This window comes from Grammomys surdaster, unplaced genomic scaffold (genome assembly GCF_004785775.1).
Source record: "Grammomys surdaster isolate TR1022 unplaced genomic scaffold, NIH_TR_1.0 796, whole genome shotgun sequence".
Taxonomy (NCBI): domain Eukaryota; kingdom Metazoa; phylum Chordata; class Mammalia; order Rodentia; family Muridae; genus Grammomys; species Grammomys surdaster.
In genome coordinates, this window is record NW_021605215.1 from 62,470 (window position 1) to 82,168 (window position 19,699).

The following is a 19,699-nucleotide window of genomic DNA, read 5'->3' on the forward strand; positions in this document are numbered from 1 at the left end:
TTGCCTCTCCTCAACTTTAGTGATTCAATGAACACTTTGGATAGATGTTCTGTCCTTCTGCACAATTTAACTATATATAAAATACAGAATATCCTAAAGGAGAAACACAGTCCAAGTGCAAAAAATAGATCAATTCAGAAAAAAAAGTTCAAGTTAAATGTTAAATTCTGAAAGCTGAGATATCCTATAAATATTTGAAGTCTTTTTAATAATGCTTTTAGTAGGATTTGTTCTAGAAAGTTATATAAGGTTGATGAATCTGGTATTTAATCATGATTTTTAAAATGATGGCAGTGTTCTTGGTGTCCATGAGGTGGGCTAAGTTCTTCGGTAGCTGAGGGCATTCATCTATCACCTCAAGTGTTCTTCAAATTTTTTCTTGCATGACGAAGTTCATATGTTTTACATAGAATTTAAGTGCAAGTGTTTCAATCTCATGTTAGATTGTTGAAAACATAGATTAATTATGAAAGTATGTAATACAATCCATTAGGTTTAATAATTTAGCACTTTGTGAGACTTTGACACCTGACAAAATGAATGGCAATGGCAAGTAGAAAATGGAAGTGAGCATAAATCACTAGTCAGGAAATTAAACTTTTATGTTATGTATTAAAAGAGAGTTTGTTTCTTTTTCAACTTTCTTGGTATTCAGTCTCACACTTTATAAATATTCCTGAATGTTGAACAAATTTTACAGGGTGATATACGTTGAAGCAATCACTAAGAATAAAGCATTCCTAAAATAGTCATTTACATCAAGGTAAATCTAGCAAAGACTTTTTTTTACTTTCCTGTCTCATTTCCATAAGAATTATCAGTCTAATGCAATACAAAAATCAATCAGGTATTTTAGAATTCCTTCTTCTTGGACTAACTGGTGATCCTCAGCTCCAGTCCATTATGTTCAGCTTGTTCCTGTGCATATATTTGCTCACTCTACTAGGAAACCTGCTCATCATCTTGGCTGTCTGTTCTGACCTACACCTACAAAACCCAATGTACTTTTTTCTCTCTAGTCTTTCCATTAATGATATCTGTTTAAGCACAAATACAATACCAAATATGCTCATAAACATGATAACCCAGAGTCATAGCATCTCTTACACTGGCTGCCTCACACAAGTTTGGTTTGTGTTGGTTTTCACTGGACTGGAAAACTGTCTTCTCGCTGTGATGGCCTATGATCGCTATGTGGCCATTTGTCACCCTCTGAGGTACTCCACAATAATGAATCCTTCCTGTTGCATTCTGATGGTTCTCCTTTCTCTGCTCCTTAGCCTTGTGTTTGGTTTCTTGCACACTCTGATGGTTCTTCACTTGTCATTCTGCATAGATGTTAAAATCCCTCATTTCTTCTGTGAACTTGCTCAGCTAATCAAGCTCGCATGTTCAGATACTCTCATTAACAACATCCTGGTATATTTTGCATCCTGTGTATTTGGTGGAATTCCTATCTCTGGGATAATTTTCTCTTACACTCAAATTTTATCAGCAGTTCTGAGAATGCCATCATCTGGGCGAAGATATAAAACATTTTCCACTTGTGGATCACACCTATGTGTTGTCTCCTTGTTTTATGGCACAATTTTGGGTGTGTATATCAGCTCTTCAGTGACTGACTCTCCTGAAAAGACTATGGTGGCTTCAGTTATGTATTCTATAGTTCCTCAGATGTTGAATCCATTTATCTACAGCCTGAGAAACAAGGACATGAAACAAGCCCTGAGGAAATACTTCACAAGAGTTTGGACTGTTTTAACATCACGTTTGAATTTAACAGAAGCATAACATAAAGCAAAGTTAAATTTTTTAAACTTTGTACAACATTCCTTGGAGATTCCATGAAAATGTAATTTGCAAAAGGCATACTGAGAAAGAATAGATGAATAATTTCTGTGTGATTCCTTGGTTATTAATACTATATTTGAATAGTAAAACTACTGCCTGTTTAGAGCAAGTGCTTAGTTTTTATAATGTGTTAGTAGATTAATGTGACATACATTTGATAAGGAAATATTTTCTGGAAAGTATATCTTAAATATGATTCATGGTGAGCAATATTGAATGTGGAATAGTTATATTATAGCAGTGCTCAGAGATAAATGTTTGATTATGCATATTAATGAAAAAACACTCAATAATAACTAAATCAAAGTCATAGTAATGTGAATTTTATAGTGATTACTTTTGTTGTTATGGTAAATGAAGCCTTTGGAATTTTATTTTTCTTTTGATCTTTTAAATTTTGCAATATTATTAATTTCTTGTATATTTCTTTTGTTTAATCTAATTTTTTCAATACTGTATATTCAGATTATGGTTTTCTCTTCTGCACCTCATCTCAGCCATTTTCACCTCAATTCAAATACAGATCCACATCTTTCTTGTCTCTCATTACCAAATGAACAAACACACACACACACACACACACACACACACACACAACTGTGAGTTCTAATGGTTTGTCAGACTAATTAATTAAATAATTAACAGGTAGTCTTTATTTTATGAGTCAATGTTTTACAATTATTTTTACTGGAATATGGTACTACTCTATATTCTCTTATGTTAACATTGTATAATTTAATCCAGGCTGACCTGCAGAAATAAATGTCTTCAGTCCTTTCAGTTTGACCATGTATTCTAAACTATTCTGAGATGTGACCGCACTGTTGTTCCTGTAGCATAGTAGGTATGTACTATTGGAAGCTCTGGGGCCTTTGGGAAAAACATATTCTAATTTGTACATGCTATACTTCAACTAAATTTTTGAAATTTATAAATAGGAAGATCATTTGTAATCTGAGAACCTTATAACTGAAAGCTGGAGCTTTGGATTCAGATAAATTGTGTTTACATCTTGAGTCTATATATACTGGCTGTCTGGTTCTGATTTTGTTTACTAAGATCTCCACAATTCTGTTTATAATTAGAAAAATAAAAACAATAAATATATTGACTGGCAAAAGAAAAATGTCTTCAATTCCATTGTGTTTTGGGAGGGTTGGGGCTATAAAACAAAGAAGACAAAATGAATAAGAGAGATATCTTGCAGAAGATTATGACTTATATTAAGCATGCTAACAGAAACCATATACTCTTTATAGGTTGGAAATGTCCAAGAAAAGCAAAACACTAAATCAGAAAATGTTGGCAAAGGGAATCAGTATATCTAAGAAAAACCTGCTTTGTAATTAATGAGTAGAGCCCAGGGGAAGGAATTGGGTTCTCACCAATCTCAACTTTGACTCTTTTGAGGCATTGACTCCTGTCTCAAACTGATTTTGACAAGAGGACTCTGAGACAGGAACATAGACCTAAATTTCATTTTTTTTTTCATTAGGGTCTATGTGAAAAATTAGATCAGTCTGGATTCCCAGACATATAGAAACTACTTCAAACAGAATCCAATTTGTTATGAAAGGTAAAATGATATGTAGTAGAATATTTATGTAATAACTATAATTATATTCAATATTAATAGTTAAGATACATTTAAATATAAGACTGGTAATATTACTGTTTACATATGGAATATATACAAAGAAACAAAATACAGACACACACAATTTTAATATACTACTACTATGAATGAAAAAGCGTTATTTAAAATTTACTGAGACATGCTTTGAATTAATGTTCAAGCTTTGCATTATATATTTTATGTTCAAAATTGCTAATCATATATGCACAGTCAAATAATAGATTAGGATCCCATAGAATAGCATAATTTACTGAATCTATCTATCTATCCATCCATCCATCTATCTACCTATCTCTCTCAGAGATTTATTAGACTGACATACAGGATGCATTCCAGCTATACAAAGAAGATTTCCAATGGAATGGTTGTAGTGTCTCCTTGAAAGAGCACCCCATTTCTATTTCTCTGTAGTCAATCATATCATCCAGGAAAACTTATTGTCATAGAAACAGGAAGCAAAGTATTTTCTAGTAGGTCACTAGGAGTGATAATGACTTAAACAATTCTCTTTTTCACCGTTTGATTCCTAGACCCATGCATCCAGGCAATAGGAGAAAACATAGTACATTTTTGATGCTGACACAAAGCAAAACACTATGCCTGCCCTTCAGGATGTTGCCCCATAATTTGCACTGTAGGTTTGTTTTCAACAGGTCATTCCATACTTCTATCAGACTAATTGCTTCAGGATTGTAGTTGAGCATGGCAAGACCAGTGAAATCTATCAAAAAATGGTCCACTGTCAGAGTTCTCTGTTTGTGAAGTGGGGTTCTTAGTTAAAAGCAATAGTGTATGAAATAGGAATGAAGGGGGGACACATAGTTTATGTCTACATATGGTGGTTTGTTCAGAATCATTAAGTTCAGGAAAGGGAAATCCAAAGCCACAATAAATATCTACTCCAGTTAGCACATGTTGCCCTTTCCACAGAAGAAGTCATCCAACTCAATCACTCATCCATCATATCATAGGTTGATCTCCCTTGAAAACAGTGCCATTTCAGGAATTTGATGTTCTACTGTTGGCAGATGACAGCTCTGGCTCTGCCCACGGTACCAAGCTCGGGCATAGGCCTGGGGGATTAAAGAAAGACGCAGACTCAGGTCATCCGTTATGAGAAAATGCCAATGCCTTTTCTGAACAGGTTCAATATATACACCAAGCCAGGGAAAGAAAAATACAAACTTAGGAAAAAACAGGAACTCAACTAGGGGACAATAGGATGTCAAGTATAAATTCCCTCCCTGGGGCACCATGCCTTAGTCAGGATGTTTTGATCCTAGAGGAACCACAGAATATTACTTAGTAGACAGCAGCATACGGAAAGGCTCAGCCAGGGTATAGGAGCCCTTTGGGGTCCTACAGGTAGACATGGCATTCAGCAGCTAGCTCAGCCTTAATGAATGTCAGCCCATTTTGAAAAGCCTATAGATAATATTCAGCTCTGCCACCATGGCCACTTTGTTCATTGGCCTGTTTGGTTAAAATAGAAATGACTAGGGAAAGAGACTGCCTGTCTACAGCATGAGTCATTCTTTCTACATGATCACTGAGTACCTTCTGAGCTGAAGTCATCTTTTCATGAGAATTTACATAGCACATGATTATCTTAACACTCTTCATCCATTTGGAGAGATATATTTACCTATTGCTTATCCAAACAACCGTTGCCCAATGTGAACAATCATATCATCATGTTATCCTTCAAATAATGAATGAGCACATGTGCCGTCCAAAGATTTGCCCACTATGAAGACTTTTTCTGTTGTCTTTCAGTGTTTCCCAGAAAAGGGTTATAAGGCTGATGCTGTCCAATTCTCGATGATACCTGCATACCACTTAAGATCATCATTAAACCAGGTGTTACTCTTACCTTCTTCAGTCAACACACACCATGAGATGATAGGTGCATGCTTGGCAGTAGAAAGCGTTGTAACAGGAATGGAAACGATAGGCAGTTAGGCAGATCTTTATGTACCTTGCTTTTGCCCTCAGTCCTATCATGAAAACGACATTTCATGATAGATTTTTGGTGTCCACATTCTGCTTTATATTCAGTTGGTCAGATAATATCAAGATCATGATGAGCATTTCAGGTCACCTTTTAACTTTTTGTCAAAATTTATTTTTCTCTATAGCACTATAGTAGACCAAGAGAATTTTGAAAAGAGAGAAGTGTTATCTGTAGACTATGACAGATATATACTTCAAAATTTCAAATGTATCTTCTGTGATTCTCCTATAGAAGCTTGCCCATGGCTCCAAAGAATAAGAGTATCTATCATGAACACCTCAAGTATCATTAGATCAGTTTGAACATATGTTCCAAGGGGAAGAGCAACCTACACACAGTATGGATCTGGCAATAACTCCCCTCATGTTCCTGGCCCCACTCCAAGCTACAAGTTTTCTGAATTTCTTGGTACATGGGTTGGAATAACACACAGGGGTTAGGTTGGAATAACACACAGGGGTTAGGTTTGTAATGTCTTCAGAATACAAATCAGCCAACTAAATATTGTGTTACATTTTTGTAATGTGTTCACCCAGGTGCAGTATATCTTACGGCTTTTTAAAATGACTATTGCCTAGATGTCTCACATCACTGATCTCCTAAGAATTCCACTGAGAAAGAAGGCCCTAAATTTTGTTTAGATTTGTTTTTCATCCTCTGATGTACTTATGTTTTACTCATGAGCCCAAAATGGTTACTCCTTTCCATTTACCTGGACAGATAAAAGACAAAAAGAAATATATATATATATATATATATATATATATATATACACACACACACACACTACTGGTCTTTCCAACTTTGAAAAAAAATGCTTCTTGTGGTCCTTTATGGTCAGGTACAGAGAAAAAGACATTTGTTACATCAATAGTTGCATTCCATGTACCAGGAGATATGTGAATCTACTCAAGTAAGGATACCATATCTAGTAGAACAGCTGTCCTCCACTCTTGCCAAATATGAGAGTTAATGGGAAATTCAGTGGGACCCACAACTCTTGAATCTTTTCATTCATTGATAGTGGTGCTAATTTTTAAAAACTTCAGGGGGTACAAAACTGTATTGATTGACTGTTTTCACTGGGAGAGGCAACTCTTAAGCTTCCATTTTGCCTTTCCAACCATAGTACCCCTCATTCTACAGTTACAAATAGAGAACTAATGTAAATATTCTGAAAACTTCTGAGGAAAATTGTACTTTTTGGAACTAGGTAAATAATCACAGAATGAATTCTCACTGAACATTCTGTTAGTAGAACTTCAACCAAAACAATATTAAGTATCTGAGTTGTATAAGCACTTATCTTAAATGAAGATTCATAATGTTTCTTGTGGGTCTTGCTGAATCAGTTTCACATTCTTTGGTGTTTTATCAAAGGCCTTCCTCAGGGGAACCTGGCTAGCCAGGTTTAGGACTTTCTGGGATTACAAACTACTTAACATCTTGAAATTGGTTCTCTGGCCAAAATTCTCTTTTGGCACCATCCAATGTAGCCTTTCACTCATTTGTTTAAGAAAATTTCCACTTATATATATCAAACCGGAAAGTTGTAGGCTTCTGATTTACTGACTGCCTAGAAACATGATTATTTTTCCATTACCAAATGTCCACCAAAATCATGTCACCATAAAACTTTATTTGTTCTGAATATTATGGTTAGGTCATTATCGATATTGCTTTGCTAGTGCTGTCCATTATGATAACTAAGATCATCATGGTTTGATGATTCAGTGCTGTAACCTGGCCATTGAAATTTCAGGGCCCAGATGACCCCATGCACTTAACTCTTTCAAGGGTCAAGAAGGATGTCTAACAGTAAAATCTGCTGTAATGAAAAATATGGCAACAAATCTCTTAAAATGTGGAGTTGTGACTCTCACCATTTTGAATCTTTTAAGAATTAGCGAAGAGAATATCTTTTGAGTTTTCCCAATATGGAGTAAGTTGTATACCACAGAGTCACTCTAATATTTCAATTTACTTGAGCCTGAAAATCCTTCCATTCATAGTAAGCCAAGGGATATTAGGCATCTCTAATTCCTTCTCAATAGGTAATTTGGTAATTACCTCAGCCAAATATTCAAATAACATTTTGGTACCATTTTTAATTGTTTAACGTTCCATTTAAAAATAGAATCTTTGCTCAGTTGGATCATATCAATAAAATCAGGCTGATCCAGTATTGTGTTCTTTCTACCATTATACCACACCACTAAAATCCATTCACAAACATATTTTCCAGACTGCTGCTTGAATGATTAGCTAACTCATTAAGCTTTTACAGTTTAGCACACCTTCTTATGGACTCTACATTCTCCTTTTCTTCTAAGAGCCTGCTTAACTTTAATTCTGGTTATAGATATAAAGGCTAGTATTGGTGGGCCATAAAGGACACTAATATTGTCTAATCTGGCATTTTCATCAGAGAAAGACACTGATGGCTTAAAAATGAGAAATAAAGAATGAATCATTAATTTCCTCATTTAAAATGGAAAAGGTGAGGTTATACAAGCTTACAGTTGGGATCACCTTCAGCTGAGGCTAAGGAGATTTATTTCTTGGGTAAGAAACCCTTGAGATCCAGAGGTTTCATTGTTCCTAGCTTTAGTAGATTCCTTTCACACATCCACACCTCAGTTTTACCAGTCAATTCCATTACTTTAATGATCAACACTCTCCAAGTCCAGAACTTGAATTTTTGCTATAACTCAACCAACATAATAATAATGGCTTTGGTTTGATTTTTCTACAACTTGGTCTCTGTGGTGTTTGGAAATAAGATTCTCTTCCAGGCCAACATTAGAGAATTTTAGGTAACTAATATACATTTAATTTCAACAATTTTATCACTAAGTTAGTTGTTATTCTTTTCTATATTCTAAGATGCTAAAGTTTGGTTAATTTTATCATGGAACACATTCTTTTGCTTTGTCAACTTACCTAACATGCTAAGAACAACCAACTAACATCAATAGTTTTCTGACTTTTCCACAAATTGTCAAATGTTGTGTATGAAGAATCACTAAATACTTTTTCTTTCACTATTGGTGAAACTGGATAATCTAAAGAATTTCTCTCCTTATGCTTGTAAGGTAGTTCACACCATGGGCTTTATCCTAGAAAAATCCATATTTCTAAGAGAGGCTTCAGTAATAGAGAGACTTTTGGTAAGTTTTGGAAAATTGGAGAGTCTATTCCTAGATACTAAAAAGATTCATTTTTATACATCTGTTGCTCTCTAACCAACTATGTTACTAAAATCTGAATTATTCACGGCTCACTAGAGGAACAGAACTTACCAAATGAATCTCTCTCTCTCTCTCTCTTTCTCTGTATGTGTTTATGTGTGTGTAAGGGGGCATGTGTGTGTTTATGGAGAAAGATATCTCTAGAATTTAGCTAACTTTAGATGAGAATATGCCATTATAGTTGGAACATCATGTTAATGCTTCAATTCTTCGATTATACTAATCATGTAACATAATAATTTTAGCATGACATACGTATGTTATTTGCTATAGCTGTACTAAATGTTATATAATCCATTTGTAATTTTCTAAATATACATGTTCTCTTATTGCAGTATCCCAGTTTTATCCATTATAAGACTGATGTTGGGAAAAAGGACTGAAACTTAAATGCTTTTAGAAAACAAGAATAAATTTTTAACAGTTCATTTTTATAAACATTACACACAAATAACCAAACTTCCATTGGTATTTTGGCTCTTAGAAAAAGTAAAAGATGTATAAATTTTCCTAGGAAGTAATACCCATTTATATGAATGTGGGTGGCGTCACATCTAGAAGTTTTTCAAAGATTGAAGATTCTGACTATAAACTCCAAATTTATGTTGTCACTTTTTAAGTATGTAAATTTATTCATTAAATAATAGATATTTATGATAAAGGCAAATAGTTGTAGTTTTTGATAGCAAAAGTTTCAAACGCCCTAAGATATAATCACATTGAATTATCAGAATGCCTAATCCAGTCATGTCATGTTGTATGCCTGAAAATATTCAGGCTTGAAGCCAATTTCCTGGCTTCACATTCTTTATTAGCCTGCCACATAGGAGAGTGGTGTGTTTTAGAACACTATCTACAAATAAGTTAGGCACTTTCCCTTTATATTTACAATATAATTTCAGTAAAATTAAATTTTCAGGTATTATAGTCCATACTAATTTTGAAATGACAAAACTATTTGTATCAGCAACACAACAAGAATGGTGGCTAGAGTACTATAAATGTAAGAACAGCCAGTATCAGTAATTTATCATGATTACTGTATTTAATAAAAATGATGATAATATTTCCATTAGCATAAAAACTAGAAAAGGAGATAAATTCAAAATGATAAAACAGTGTAAGATATGGTTTCTCTATGAAGAGGATAATTTTTCCATGAACTACTATAGTTCAATGTTTACCTCATATATTGGTAGTCTATTATAGTAGATATAAAAACGCCAGGACAAAAGGCAGACAATTTCACTACAATAGTTTCCATAGTTCCTTGAAAAACCACACAGCAAGAGGTAATTTCAAATTCACTGTCATCTTGGCATATTATCATCATGCTACCAAGTCATCACTATTTTACTAACTAGGTTTAGTGGACAATTAATGAATGATGTTGCATCTTTTCTGTACTAGAAGTACTTGAATATTTATCAGATGCTTTTTAGAACCTCATAATTACTCTCAAATGTATGATATGATAATTCAGTAAAATATCCTTTAAAAGGGTTAAAAAGTATTAGACTTCTGACAACTTGACAGTGTTTCAGAATATTGCATTGTATGCAGTATGAAAGAAAATAGGGTGGATTTGTTCAAATAATTATCCAAAGAATTTTTATAAAGAGATTTACAACAGTGCACTGCAGGCATACTGATGCTTTTCATCTCGGTGTAGGACTGTAGTTGAAAATTCAGGCTCTTCTCTCTCTCAAGCATGTTATGAGATAGTTTATGTTATTTAGCCATATTTTCATCTTTGTGAAAAATATATTCCATCAATGGAATAATTATTAGTAGTACAATCAACAGAAATCCTTAACCATGAATTCTGGTATATTTACTTAACAACCTGGGTAAGAAGTATGATCTGTAGGCTACCGTCTCAAGACACAGCAAAATTGTTGTTTGCTTTATGCATACAGCTTTGTTCATAACTTACATTAACTAGAGAAACACCTGGGCTTCTATAGTTGGAGAAAATGTCAAAATAACTCCCAGATAATTTTCAGGTATTAATTTGGCTCCAGACAGAAATGTTAACTGATTTAAGGCACGTGTGTTAGAAACTGTAGCTGAGACATATTGGTCAGTGCCAGAATACCTTTCTGCATCCCCTCTATTCATCTCCTTGTCTGTCTTAAACTATGAAATTTTATGGTCTTATTATCACAAGATAGAGAGTTACTCAGTACATTTTCCCTCATGACATCTTACTTATTGCTGTTGCTGTGGTTCCTTCTACATGTCAGCATGTATCAGGAAACCTCTGAGAAGGGAAACCGTGGGTTCTATTAAATGAGTAGGCATTTCTTTTATGGTAAGTACATTCAACAAGGAGGATGCAGATTCCTTTACTTTTCTACATACATAAGATTTCCTGAAGTGTGTAGAGCACACCAACTTTTTTCTGAAATTTGATTTTATTGTACTAGAGAAATTCTTATTCTCCCTAATACTGCTGTATATATTTATTAAACCTAAGGGTTAATAAAGTCAAGGTGATGTCAGTCAAACACATGTACACAGACACAAACACACACACACACACACACACACACACACAGAGAGAGAGAGAGAGAGAGAGAGAGAGAGAGAGAGAGAGAGAGAGAGAGAAGATATAAAATTGGAGTAAGGATATACAGATTAGAAATGAGGTTACCATGAGAGTCAAATTATATGAGTTTGCTTTTTCCACTCAGTTTATAAAATTTTGAAGTTTGTACTTTTTAAAGCAATTACTACCCTGCCCATAGTAAATATATCTAGCAATTCCCATGAAAACTCAGGTCAATTCATACAATCTTTATAGGTTTCCTTGTTCTAAAAGAAAGGAGATACTGTAACAATTTTCAAGTGTGTGAAACTAACATTCTAATACATAATTATCACTGCAAAACTACTTTCATGTTCTCTGGGAGTAAATACTATTGCTCTCTAAAGAGATCTCTATTTAAAAACTTAATTATTTAAATCTGTTATATGGTGAGTCGCTGTCACTGGAAGATTGCCTTCTGTTCTGTTTTCATAGATTTTGTGTTTGCTTTCCTCATTTAGATATTTTTGGTGTGTTTAAAATTGTATAATGACATGTTGTTACTCTCATGAGAATAGGGCTCATTAGGATGAGACAGAGACTCAAACAATTATATTCACATTAATGTAGAGGGAATTACTATAACATAACATTTTCATTCAGAGGAAGATAAGCTAAGTGAGTCCTGTTGAAAGCAAACATATTTATTTTAACTATTGCAAAAGAATTCCTGGAGGCTTTCCACCTGTCACAGATGATATATTAAGTATACGTTAGCACATCTGTCAGAAAAATCAAGAAAAAATATGCTGCTGTTTTTAAGTAATTTGAACCAATTTTATTATTAAGTTTGCAATACAGTTCAGTGAGCAAAACATTTTTCATACAAGCATGAGGATCAGAGTCTAAACTCTAAATATCAATATGTTTTAAAAGTCAAGAATTTTGGTGTGTGCTTGTGATCTCAGAAATAGGAAGGTAGAAATGGATTGATACCTAGAGCATTCTGATCACACCATCTTCATTAAAACTGTCTTTAAAAACCAAAAAAGTTGTAAAGTGATGACTGAGTGACAGTACCAAAGTTATTTCTCTCACATACTACCTAAATGCATGAGCATGTGCCTATGAACTCACAATACATATATGTACCTGAATGTCACACACATTTAAACACACAAATAAAATCATTAAAATTATCAAACTTAATGTTAATTTTGTATTCAGAAGCATTTGCCAAGATGGTAACCTAAAGACTGAAATAACATTATCAAAAAATTGCTAGGGGTGTTTGTTAGATAATTTCCTTTGCATACATGAGACATAAGATCAACTACCACACCTGTATTTTGAGTGTCTTTTTTTTTTTCAGAAAAATTTGAGACATGACAAATATGTAGGCACTTAGTTATAGGTTACATGTGCTAAGTTCACATTTTCACTTCAGTTTTGTTTGAGAGCAAAAGGTAATCCTCATAAACATTCATTATTTTCTTCTTAATACAGTCTTATCCATATAAGAAATATGTGAAACCAACCTTTTCTTTTTCTCTCTCCTTTTCTTTCTCTCTTTCTCATTCTTTCATGTTTTCTCTTTCATTCTCTTTCTTTCTTATTTTCTTTCCCTCTTTCTTTCCCTCTCTCTTTCCCTTTCTTTCTTTCCTTCTTTCTTTCTTTCTTTCTTTCTTTCTTTCTTTCTTTCTTTCTTCCTCTCATCTGTCATTCTTTCTTATTGAAAATAGAAGCATTCATAAACACATTCTGTAGTAGATTTAATAGATTTCAATAATCCTCAGTTTCCTCTCCTTAAACTTTGTCAACATCTCCTCTGAATCCCTTCTTCCTGAGATTCACTCTCTCTCCATTACCTCTCCAGAAACATGTGGCATGCTGGTTAGGACAGCCAAATAAAACAAAGAAAAGTACAAGAAGGCCACTTAATAGGAGAAGTAAGTGTCTCATGTGCAGACAAAAAGGTAGAAGTACACCTGTTTCCATTGTTAGGCATTTCAAAAAAACATAAAATGATGATGACACAAAAATTTTGAGTTATCTTTCACCAATGTCTTACACAATGAATAATAACATGATATCTAGGTAGGTTTCAGTTTAGACTTTAATCTGGTTATCTGTGTGCGGCTCTATGTATTGTTTTCAAGTGATCCTAAACTACAAACTATAGGAGCTGATTTTATTAAAGCCTTTTTGTGTTGAAGTTTCTATTTCAACAAACATTTATATAACTATCTCAAAGAGGGGATACTCTTCTTGGTAGATTTGTAGGCAAAGAGGTTCAAGAAATATTTATGCATATCATGTCAGCTTTTCATGATGACATGGTTGGGATTGTGTGGATTATTCATTTCTTGTGAAGCTAAATTTAGAAATGCCATATTTTTTATAATGTACAACCAGGCATGTGATACATAGTTATTAATATCATCAGTCAGAAAGCTATGGCAGGGAAATTGGCATTTCTGTCTGGTATAAGCTTGATAGCAAGTGCCTGCTTTCACTTTCAATGGTTCTGAGATTTGTTCCAAGAAGTGATATACCTTTAATAACTATTCCATGCACCATGCTTGACTTATATACTTGCATAATTATCAGATTACACCATATTTTGAAATTATCTCCTAAGAGTTCAAGTTTTGAGCTTTATCCATAAAATAATTCATTCAATATCATTTATCACACTTAATGATTAGTGATGTTGTTCATCAAAACATTTTATAAGTCTTTCAAATACTCTAGGCTATCAAATGGTTCTATAATCTTTTTAGCTCTTAATCTTTATGTTTCAAATAAAGGATCCCTGTGTATAATCATGTGTAAAATATTAATTTAATATTGGCTACAATTATGAAATTAAAATATACATGTTTAAAAATTAATTTGTAAAAATAGAAGGTATCAAATTACTTAAAAAACACAGAAGAATACAACTTTTATGAAATTACCTGAAGTAATATTGTATGGGAATATTTTCTTATTAAAAAATTATTGTCTTATGCAACACATCCTGAAGCACTTATCCCTACATCCACAACCTCTACCCCAAACATCTCACTACAACTCCCCTACACCAACACTGCTTCCTCCACTCTTCCAGAGATCCACTCTTCCTTCAGTTTAGTAAAGAGTAGTCCTTATAGGAATATTGTGGGAACATGGCATAACAAGATATATATAAAAAAAACTACATACAAATCCTCATATCCAGAGTGGCCAAGGCAATTCAGTAAGAGGAAAGGGATCCTAAGTCCAAGTGAAAGAGCCAGAGACACTCTTCATTCCCACTGAGTAATTTCAAAAGAAGTAAAAGACAATAACAATAACATATATGCCAAGGACCTAGTCAAAATCCATGAAGGCTCTGTGATTATTGATGTGAGCCCCTATTAGCCCTGCTTAGCTGATTCTGTGAGATTTGCTGGCCTGGTGTTCTTGATCCCTCTTGCTTCTTCAGGTATTCCTCCCACTTTTTCTTGGTATTCCCTTAGCCCTCAAGTGAAGTACCAGATGGAGAGCTCAAATGTGTGCTCTCTCTTTCTCCATAATGCTTGGCTATGAAACTTTGGCTCCAATCAGCAGCTGGAGGGAGCCTCCCTGATTATGAGTAATATTATTTCTTAAATGTAACTTTCTGAATTGTAAAGACAACCTCACACCCAAATTCACAAAATGAATTCATGACTAAATACTGTTATGTATAAACAGAATCAACTATCAGTTCAAAGTAGGCACCTATATAGAAACTCTACTCACAAATTTCTGTTTTAGATGTGTTTAATATCTTGAATACAAATAATAGTCACACTATTTATTCTTAAACATAAGAAATTAACAGGTGTAGGGGAGTTGGAAGAATGGAGGAATTCACACAGAACAACCAAGCACCACTACAAGAGAACATGTGGGGTGGATAGTTGGGAAATTGGAAGATCAAAGTAGTGGAAGCACTGTGAAGAGAAATGAGACTGGATATATGAAGGGAATGACAGTTGAGAAAGAGGATTTAAGTTCATGTAGGATCATGCTTCTTTCAACTGAGTTTGACAGGGTGGTGTTCAGATGCTTAGATCTTACACAGATTCAGAATCAGCCTCAGCACATGGAAACCAGCCAATAGATCACCCTGGCTCCATTCCATGGTGAGTCCTGAGATGAAGAATGGTTTAATTCCTGGATTGGACCTGCTAGAAGGAACATTATGGTCCAAGATTTGGCTAATGGCCATTTGTTGGTCAATATTTCTGATGTGGATGGGGACCTGGCTGATGCCCAATGCAAATGTAGCAACCTAATGCCATGTGGATATCCATGGTCTATGCTTTAACCTAAAATAATGCTGATGTTTGTTGGTTGTGCTGCTAGGACCACTTTGATGTGAGTCGCATTTGCTGCTACCTGTGGCCATTGTGATGCCCAGATCTGTGATGCCCAGATTGATGACGTCATAAGAAACCGTGCTAGGACTTGTGTTGATATCTGTAGTTCATATAGCCACAATGATACAATCTAGGGTCTATGTTGATATCCATAGTCTGCGTTGTATCCTGGAGTCATGTTGATATTAATAAGTTGTGATTTTCTAGGACTTATGTTGATACTAGTGGCCTGTGCTTCAAACTTTTGCCCTGTTTGTGTCCTGGTTCGTGTTGTCACTGAGGTCTACATCAGTTTCCAAGTCCTACTGGAGCTGGAAGATCTGTGCTGATATTCCTATTCTAAGTGTGTGTATAAGTTATTTATCTTAGCACTTAAGATACTTAAGGAAAACACTGAAAGAATTCAAATTTTAGGGGTTATTTTATAGGCATTTTCACAAAGTTCAGTCTATAACTGCTCGACACTATATGCTTAGGGAGAATATTATTGTTACAGGATTATGTGACTGACAACAATAATTTAACACCTGATTTCTGTCTACATCTGTCAAATATGGGTGATGCAATAAGTAGAAAGAATAAGATGCACAGCTAAGTCTTCAGTTGGATCCCTAAAAAATTAGAATAAGGACTGTCTCTGACTCTGACTCGTCATTGGATTCCTTCCCATACCCTTGTATAAGCTCAGTAGTGAGGATATACCTAGTTCTTCTGGAATTTGATGTCCTAGGGTAGGCAGGAACCCAAGAGGTCTTCCCATTTCCTGAGGAGAAGGAAGTGGATAATTGGGGAGGGGCTTGTGAGTGTGGGACTGGAAGAAGAAAGAGTGATTCAATAGGGATGTAAAGTGAATAAATAATTGAAAAAATAAATTAAAGACTGAACTTATGTGATCTCTAGAGTCAGAGTCTGAGAAAAGGCCACTTGAAATGCTACTTTCTTAGGAGAGTAGGCATTGTGGGGATTACAACTGTCAAGGTAAATAGGCTAATGAGGAGCTTTATAATTTATCAGCCATGAGACGGGAAGCTGTGTAATTAGGTGTGTGGTATAAGTTTAAAGCATAATACTTACACCCTTAGTACTAGAAAACTTTGGACCTTTTATGACACAAGTTCCTAAGGATATATACTCAATTTCCAACATTCAGGTAAGCTTTAAATTTTAAGGCAATGACATGGGGACAGACAACAGAGAGAGAAACTCTTCTTCCCATGACCTCATCATTCCTTTCCATCTGAGGCAGAAGGGACAGCTGGTTGGGAGGGTGTTGAGAGTAGGAGAACTGGCTAAATTTCTTGCTGACTGCCACACTGTGGGAAGAAAGCCCTACACCTTGCCTGTACTTCAAGTTTAAGATGGCCCTGGAGGCAGAGGTTTTATATGAGCTAGACCAGAGTACATGACTCAGGACACTAATTTAGCCCAAGTCAACATCTACATCATTGATGAAATACTGGAGTGCTTGTAGTAACTAGATTTACAGATTCAAAATTTAAGGATCTTATGACACAGACGAACAACGAGATACCTGGAGAAGTCAGAGTAAGGTTCAAATATTGGTAGTAAAGCAGAACTCAGAAGTCTCATACCAGACCAATGCATCATAGCAGTGAACACTAACAAACAAAGAGGTTTTTGGAAGCACTGTGTATCATACTGTGATACAATATAACTTCCATGATGAGTTGTCTTTCTCAGTGGTTGTGGTGAGGAAATTGCAAGGTAAGAAAACTGATTTGAAGGGAGGGAGACCTGAATGCCTTTTAGTTAGTGCATAATATGAAATTCACAAAGAACAAATAAAAAACTAAACTTTTTAGTTTATGAAAATTTCATCTTGAAATAAAAAACAGTAGTATGAATGTAAAGAAGAAAAAGTGAACTATGAAAAAACGATTCTAGTGAATTGTTTCTTCTCCATCAAATAATCACATGGATTTAAACAAATAATAACCAAGATTTTATTTAAAATTTCAAATTCTGGAGAATGACATGTCTGATACTATTCCATTGAAAAACATGTCCTTTCTCAATAAAAATTTCTCTTCAAAATACTAAAGAATTTTCATGATTTTTCACATGGTCAAGAGAAGTTTTTGGAGTAGTGAAGAACTGTGAGACTATTATATATAAGCTGTATTTAAAATATGATACATGTTTATATCAATAAAATTATCATTGACAATGCTATTCTAGTGCCATTCTAAGAGTACCTAAGTGATTCTGATAAAGTTGCTCATGAATTCCATTTTCTTTTTATTTTCTCCCTTTCAAAGTTTCTATCAAAAATACGGAACTCAAAAACCAAACAGCAGTTTCAGAATTCCATCTGCTAGGCCTGTCCGACAATCACAAACTGCTGCCCCTTATCTTTGCCATGTTCCTCTCCATGTATCTGATTACAGTTCTGGGAAACCTGAATATCATAATGGCCATCACCTCTGGCTCCCAACATCACAACCTCATGTACCACTTCTTCTGTATTCTTTCCTTTAATGACATCTGTTACAGTACAGTCACAATCCCCAAAATGCTGGTTAACATCCAAGCCAATGATGATAGCAAAAGTTACATAGAATGTCTGTCTCAAATTTGCTTTCTTTCAATTTGTGGAGGCATTGAAAATCTCCTGGCAGTAATGGCCTATGATTGATATGTGGCCATTTGCAAACCCCTGAGGTACACAGTCATCATGAACCCTATTTGCTGTGTCCTCATGATTCTATTCTCACTCCTGGTTAGCATTATGGATGCTGTACTCCACAGTCTAATGGTTTTGAGGCTTTCCTTCTGCACAGACCTAGAAATCCCACACTTTTTCTGTGAGCTGGCTCAGATTATCAAACTAGCCTGTTCTGATACATTTCTTAATAATTTTTTAATATTTGTTGCAGCTTTTGTCTTTGGGGGTGGTCCTGTCTGTGGAATTGTTTTTTCATATATTTACATTGTATCATCAGTCTTGAGAATGCCATCTTCTGGAGGGAAACACAGAGCTTTTTCTACCTGTGCATCACATCTGTCTGTGTTTTTTTTTTTTTTTTTTTTGTTCTAAGGGGCAGGTTTTGGGGTTTACATCAGTTCTGTTGTAAGAGATTCTCTTAGAAACACAGCAACAGCTTCCATGATGTACAAGTGTAATATCTCCATTGCTCAACGCATTTATCTATAGTCTAAAAAATAGGGAAATGAAGGAAGCCTTGAAAAAACTTGTTGGTAGACTCATTTATCTTATGTGATGTACTATTGATGTGTCATTTTAGAGAAGGTCAAATTATGAATAATCTTAATGGGAAAAATTTCTCAACATTCCTATACTCACTTAAATGACTCCAATGTGTATTTGGTGTACTTCAACTCACGTTAAGATTTACTTTAATATATTTTCTGGATATATCCCTATCTCTTACATTAGTTCTTATGGTATTTGCTTTATCCACAATTCACAGAGAGGCACTCTAAAATTACATATGTCCTGGTGTTATATTTTCTCTGTTGTTTTCATAAAATTAGTTGTTGTTGTTAACTTATACACTGGTTCAAATTGAGTAGAATAATTATTGAGCTGAAGTTCTCCAGTTTCCTATAATCTTTAAAATGACTGCAATATGTGATCACTTTGCCTACTTCATATTGTGAAGTTTTATTTTCTCAGTTAATATTCATCAATTTAATTTTGATTTAAAAGCACCTACTTCATCCAAGAAACCCTAAAATTACAGCTGTCATCATGTTACATTTTCTCCTATGATTTGTCAAATGTAGGCATGTAGATAAAGTATATACTGGATAGATACTACTGAAAAAGAAGTGGATCAATGTGATAGACGTTTTTGTACTGGATAACTGAAACTTCTGTTTTAGATTCTGATCAACAATATAGTTATTACTGTGAATTATTCTTTAATACATACTCACAATTTTTATTATATTAAGTATTAATGTTGGTATAATCTATTTGTGATAATCTGTGTAAAGATTGTTTTGCATTATTCAAGTATTGATTTCTGTTCCGGCAGAGTA

General features: G+C 34.4%; 1 protein-coding gene and 1 pseudogene across 1 annotated transcript; both read left to right on the plus strand.

Moving 5' to 3' along the window:
* The first annotated feature begins 810 nt into the window (after positions 1 to 810).
* Positions 811 to 1,791, plus strand: LOC114633911 (olfactory receptor 7G2-like). The gene has a single exon (XM_028782503.1). The coding sequence runs from the start codon at positions 826 to 828 to the stop codon at positions 1,789 to 1,791; it is 966 nt and encodes a 321-aa protein (XP_028638336.1). The 5' UTR covers positions 811 to 825.
* A 12,318-nt stretch (positions 1,792 to 14,109) lies between these two features.
* LOC114633916 lies at positions 14,110 to 18,915 on the plus strand (annotated as a pseudogene).
* The last annotated feature ends 784 nt before the right edge of the window (positions 18,916 to 19,699 follow it).

Coding starts and splice junctions, on each gene's coding strand:
- LOC114633911 (XM_028782503.1), top strand. CDS start 826: ATGCAATACAAAAATCAATCAGGTATTTTAGAATTCCTTCTTCTTGGA.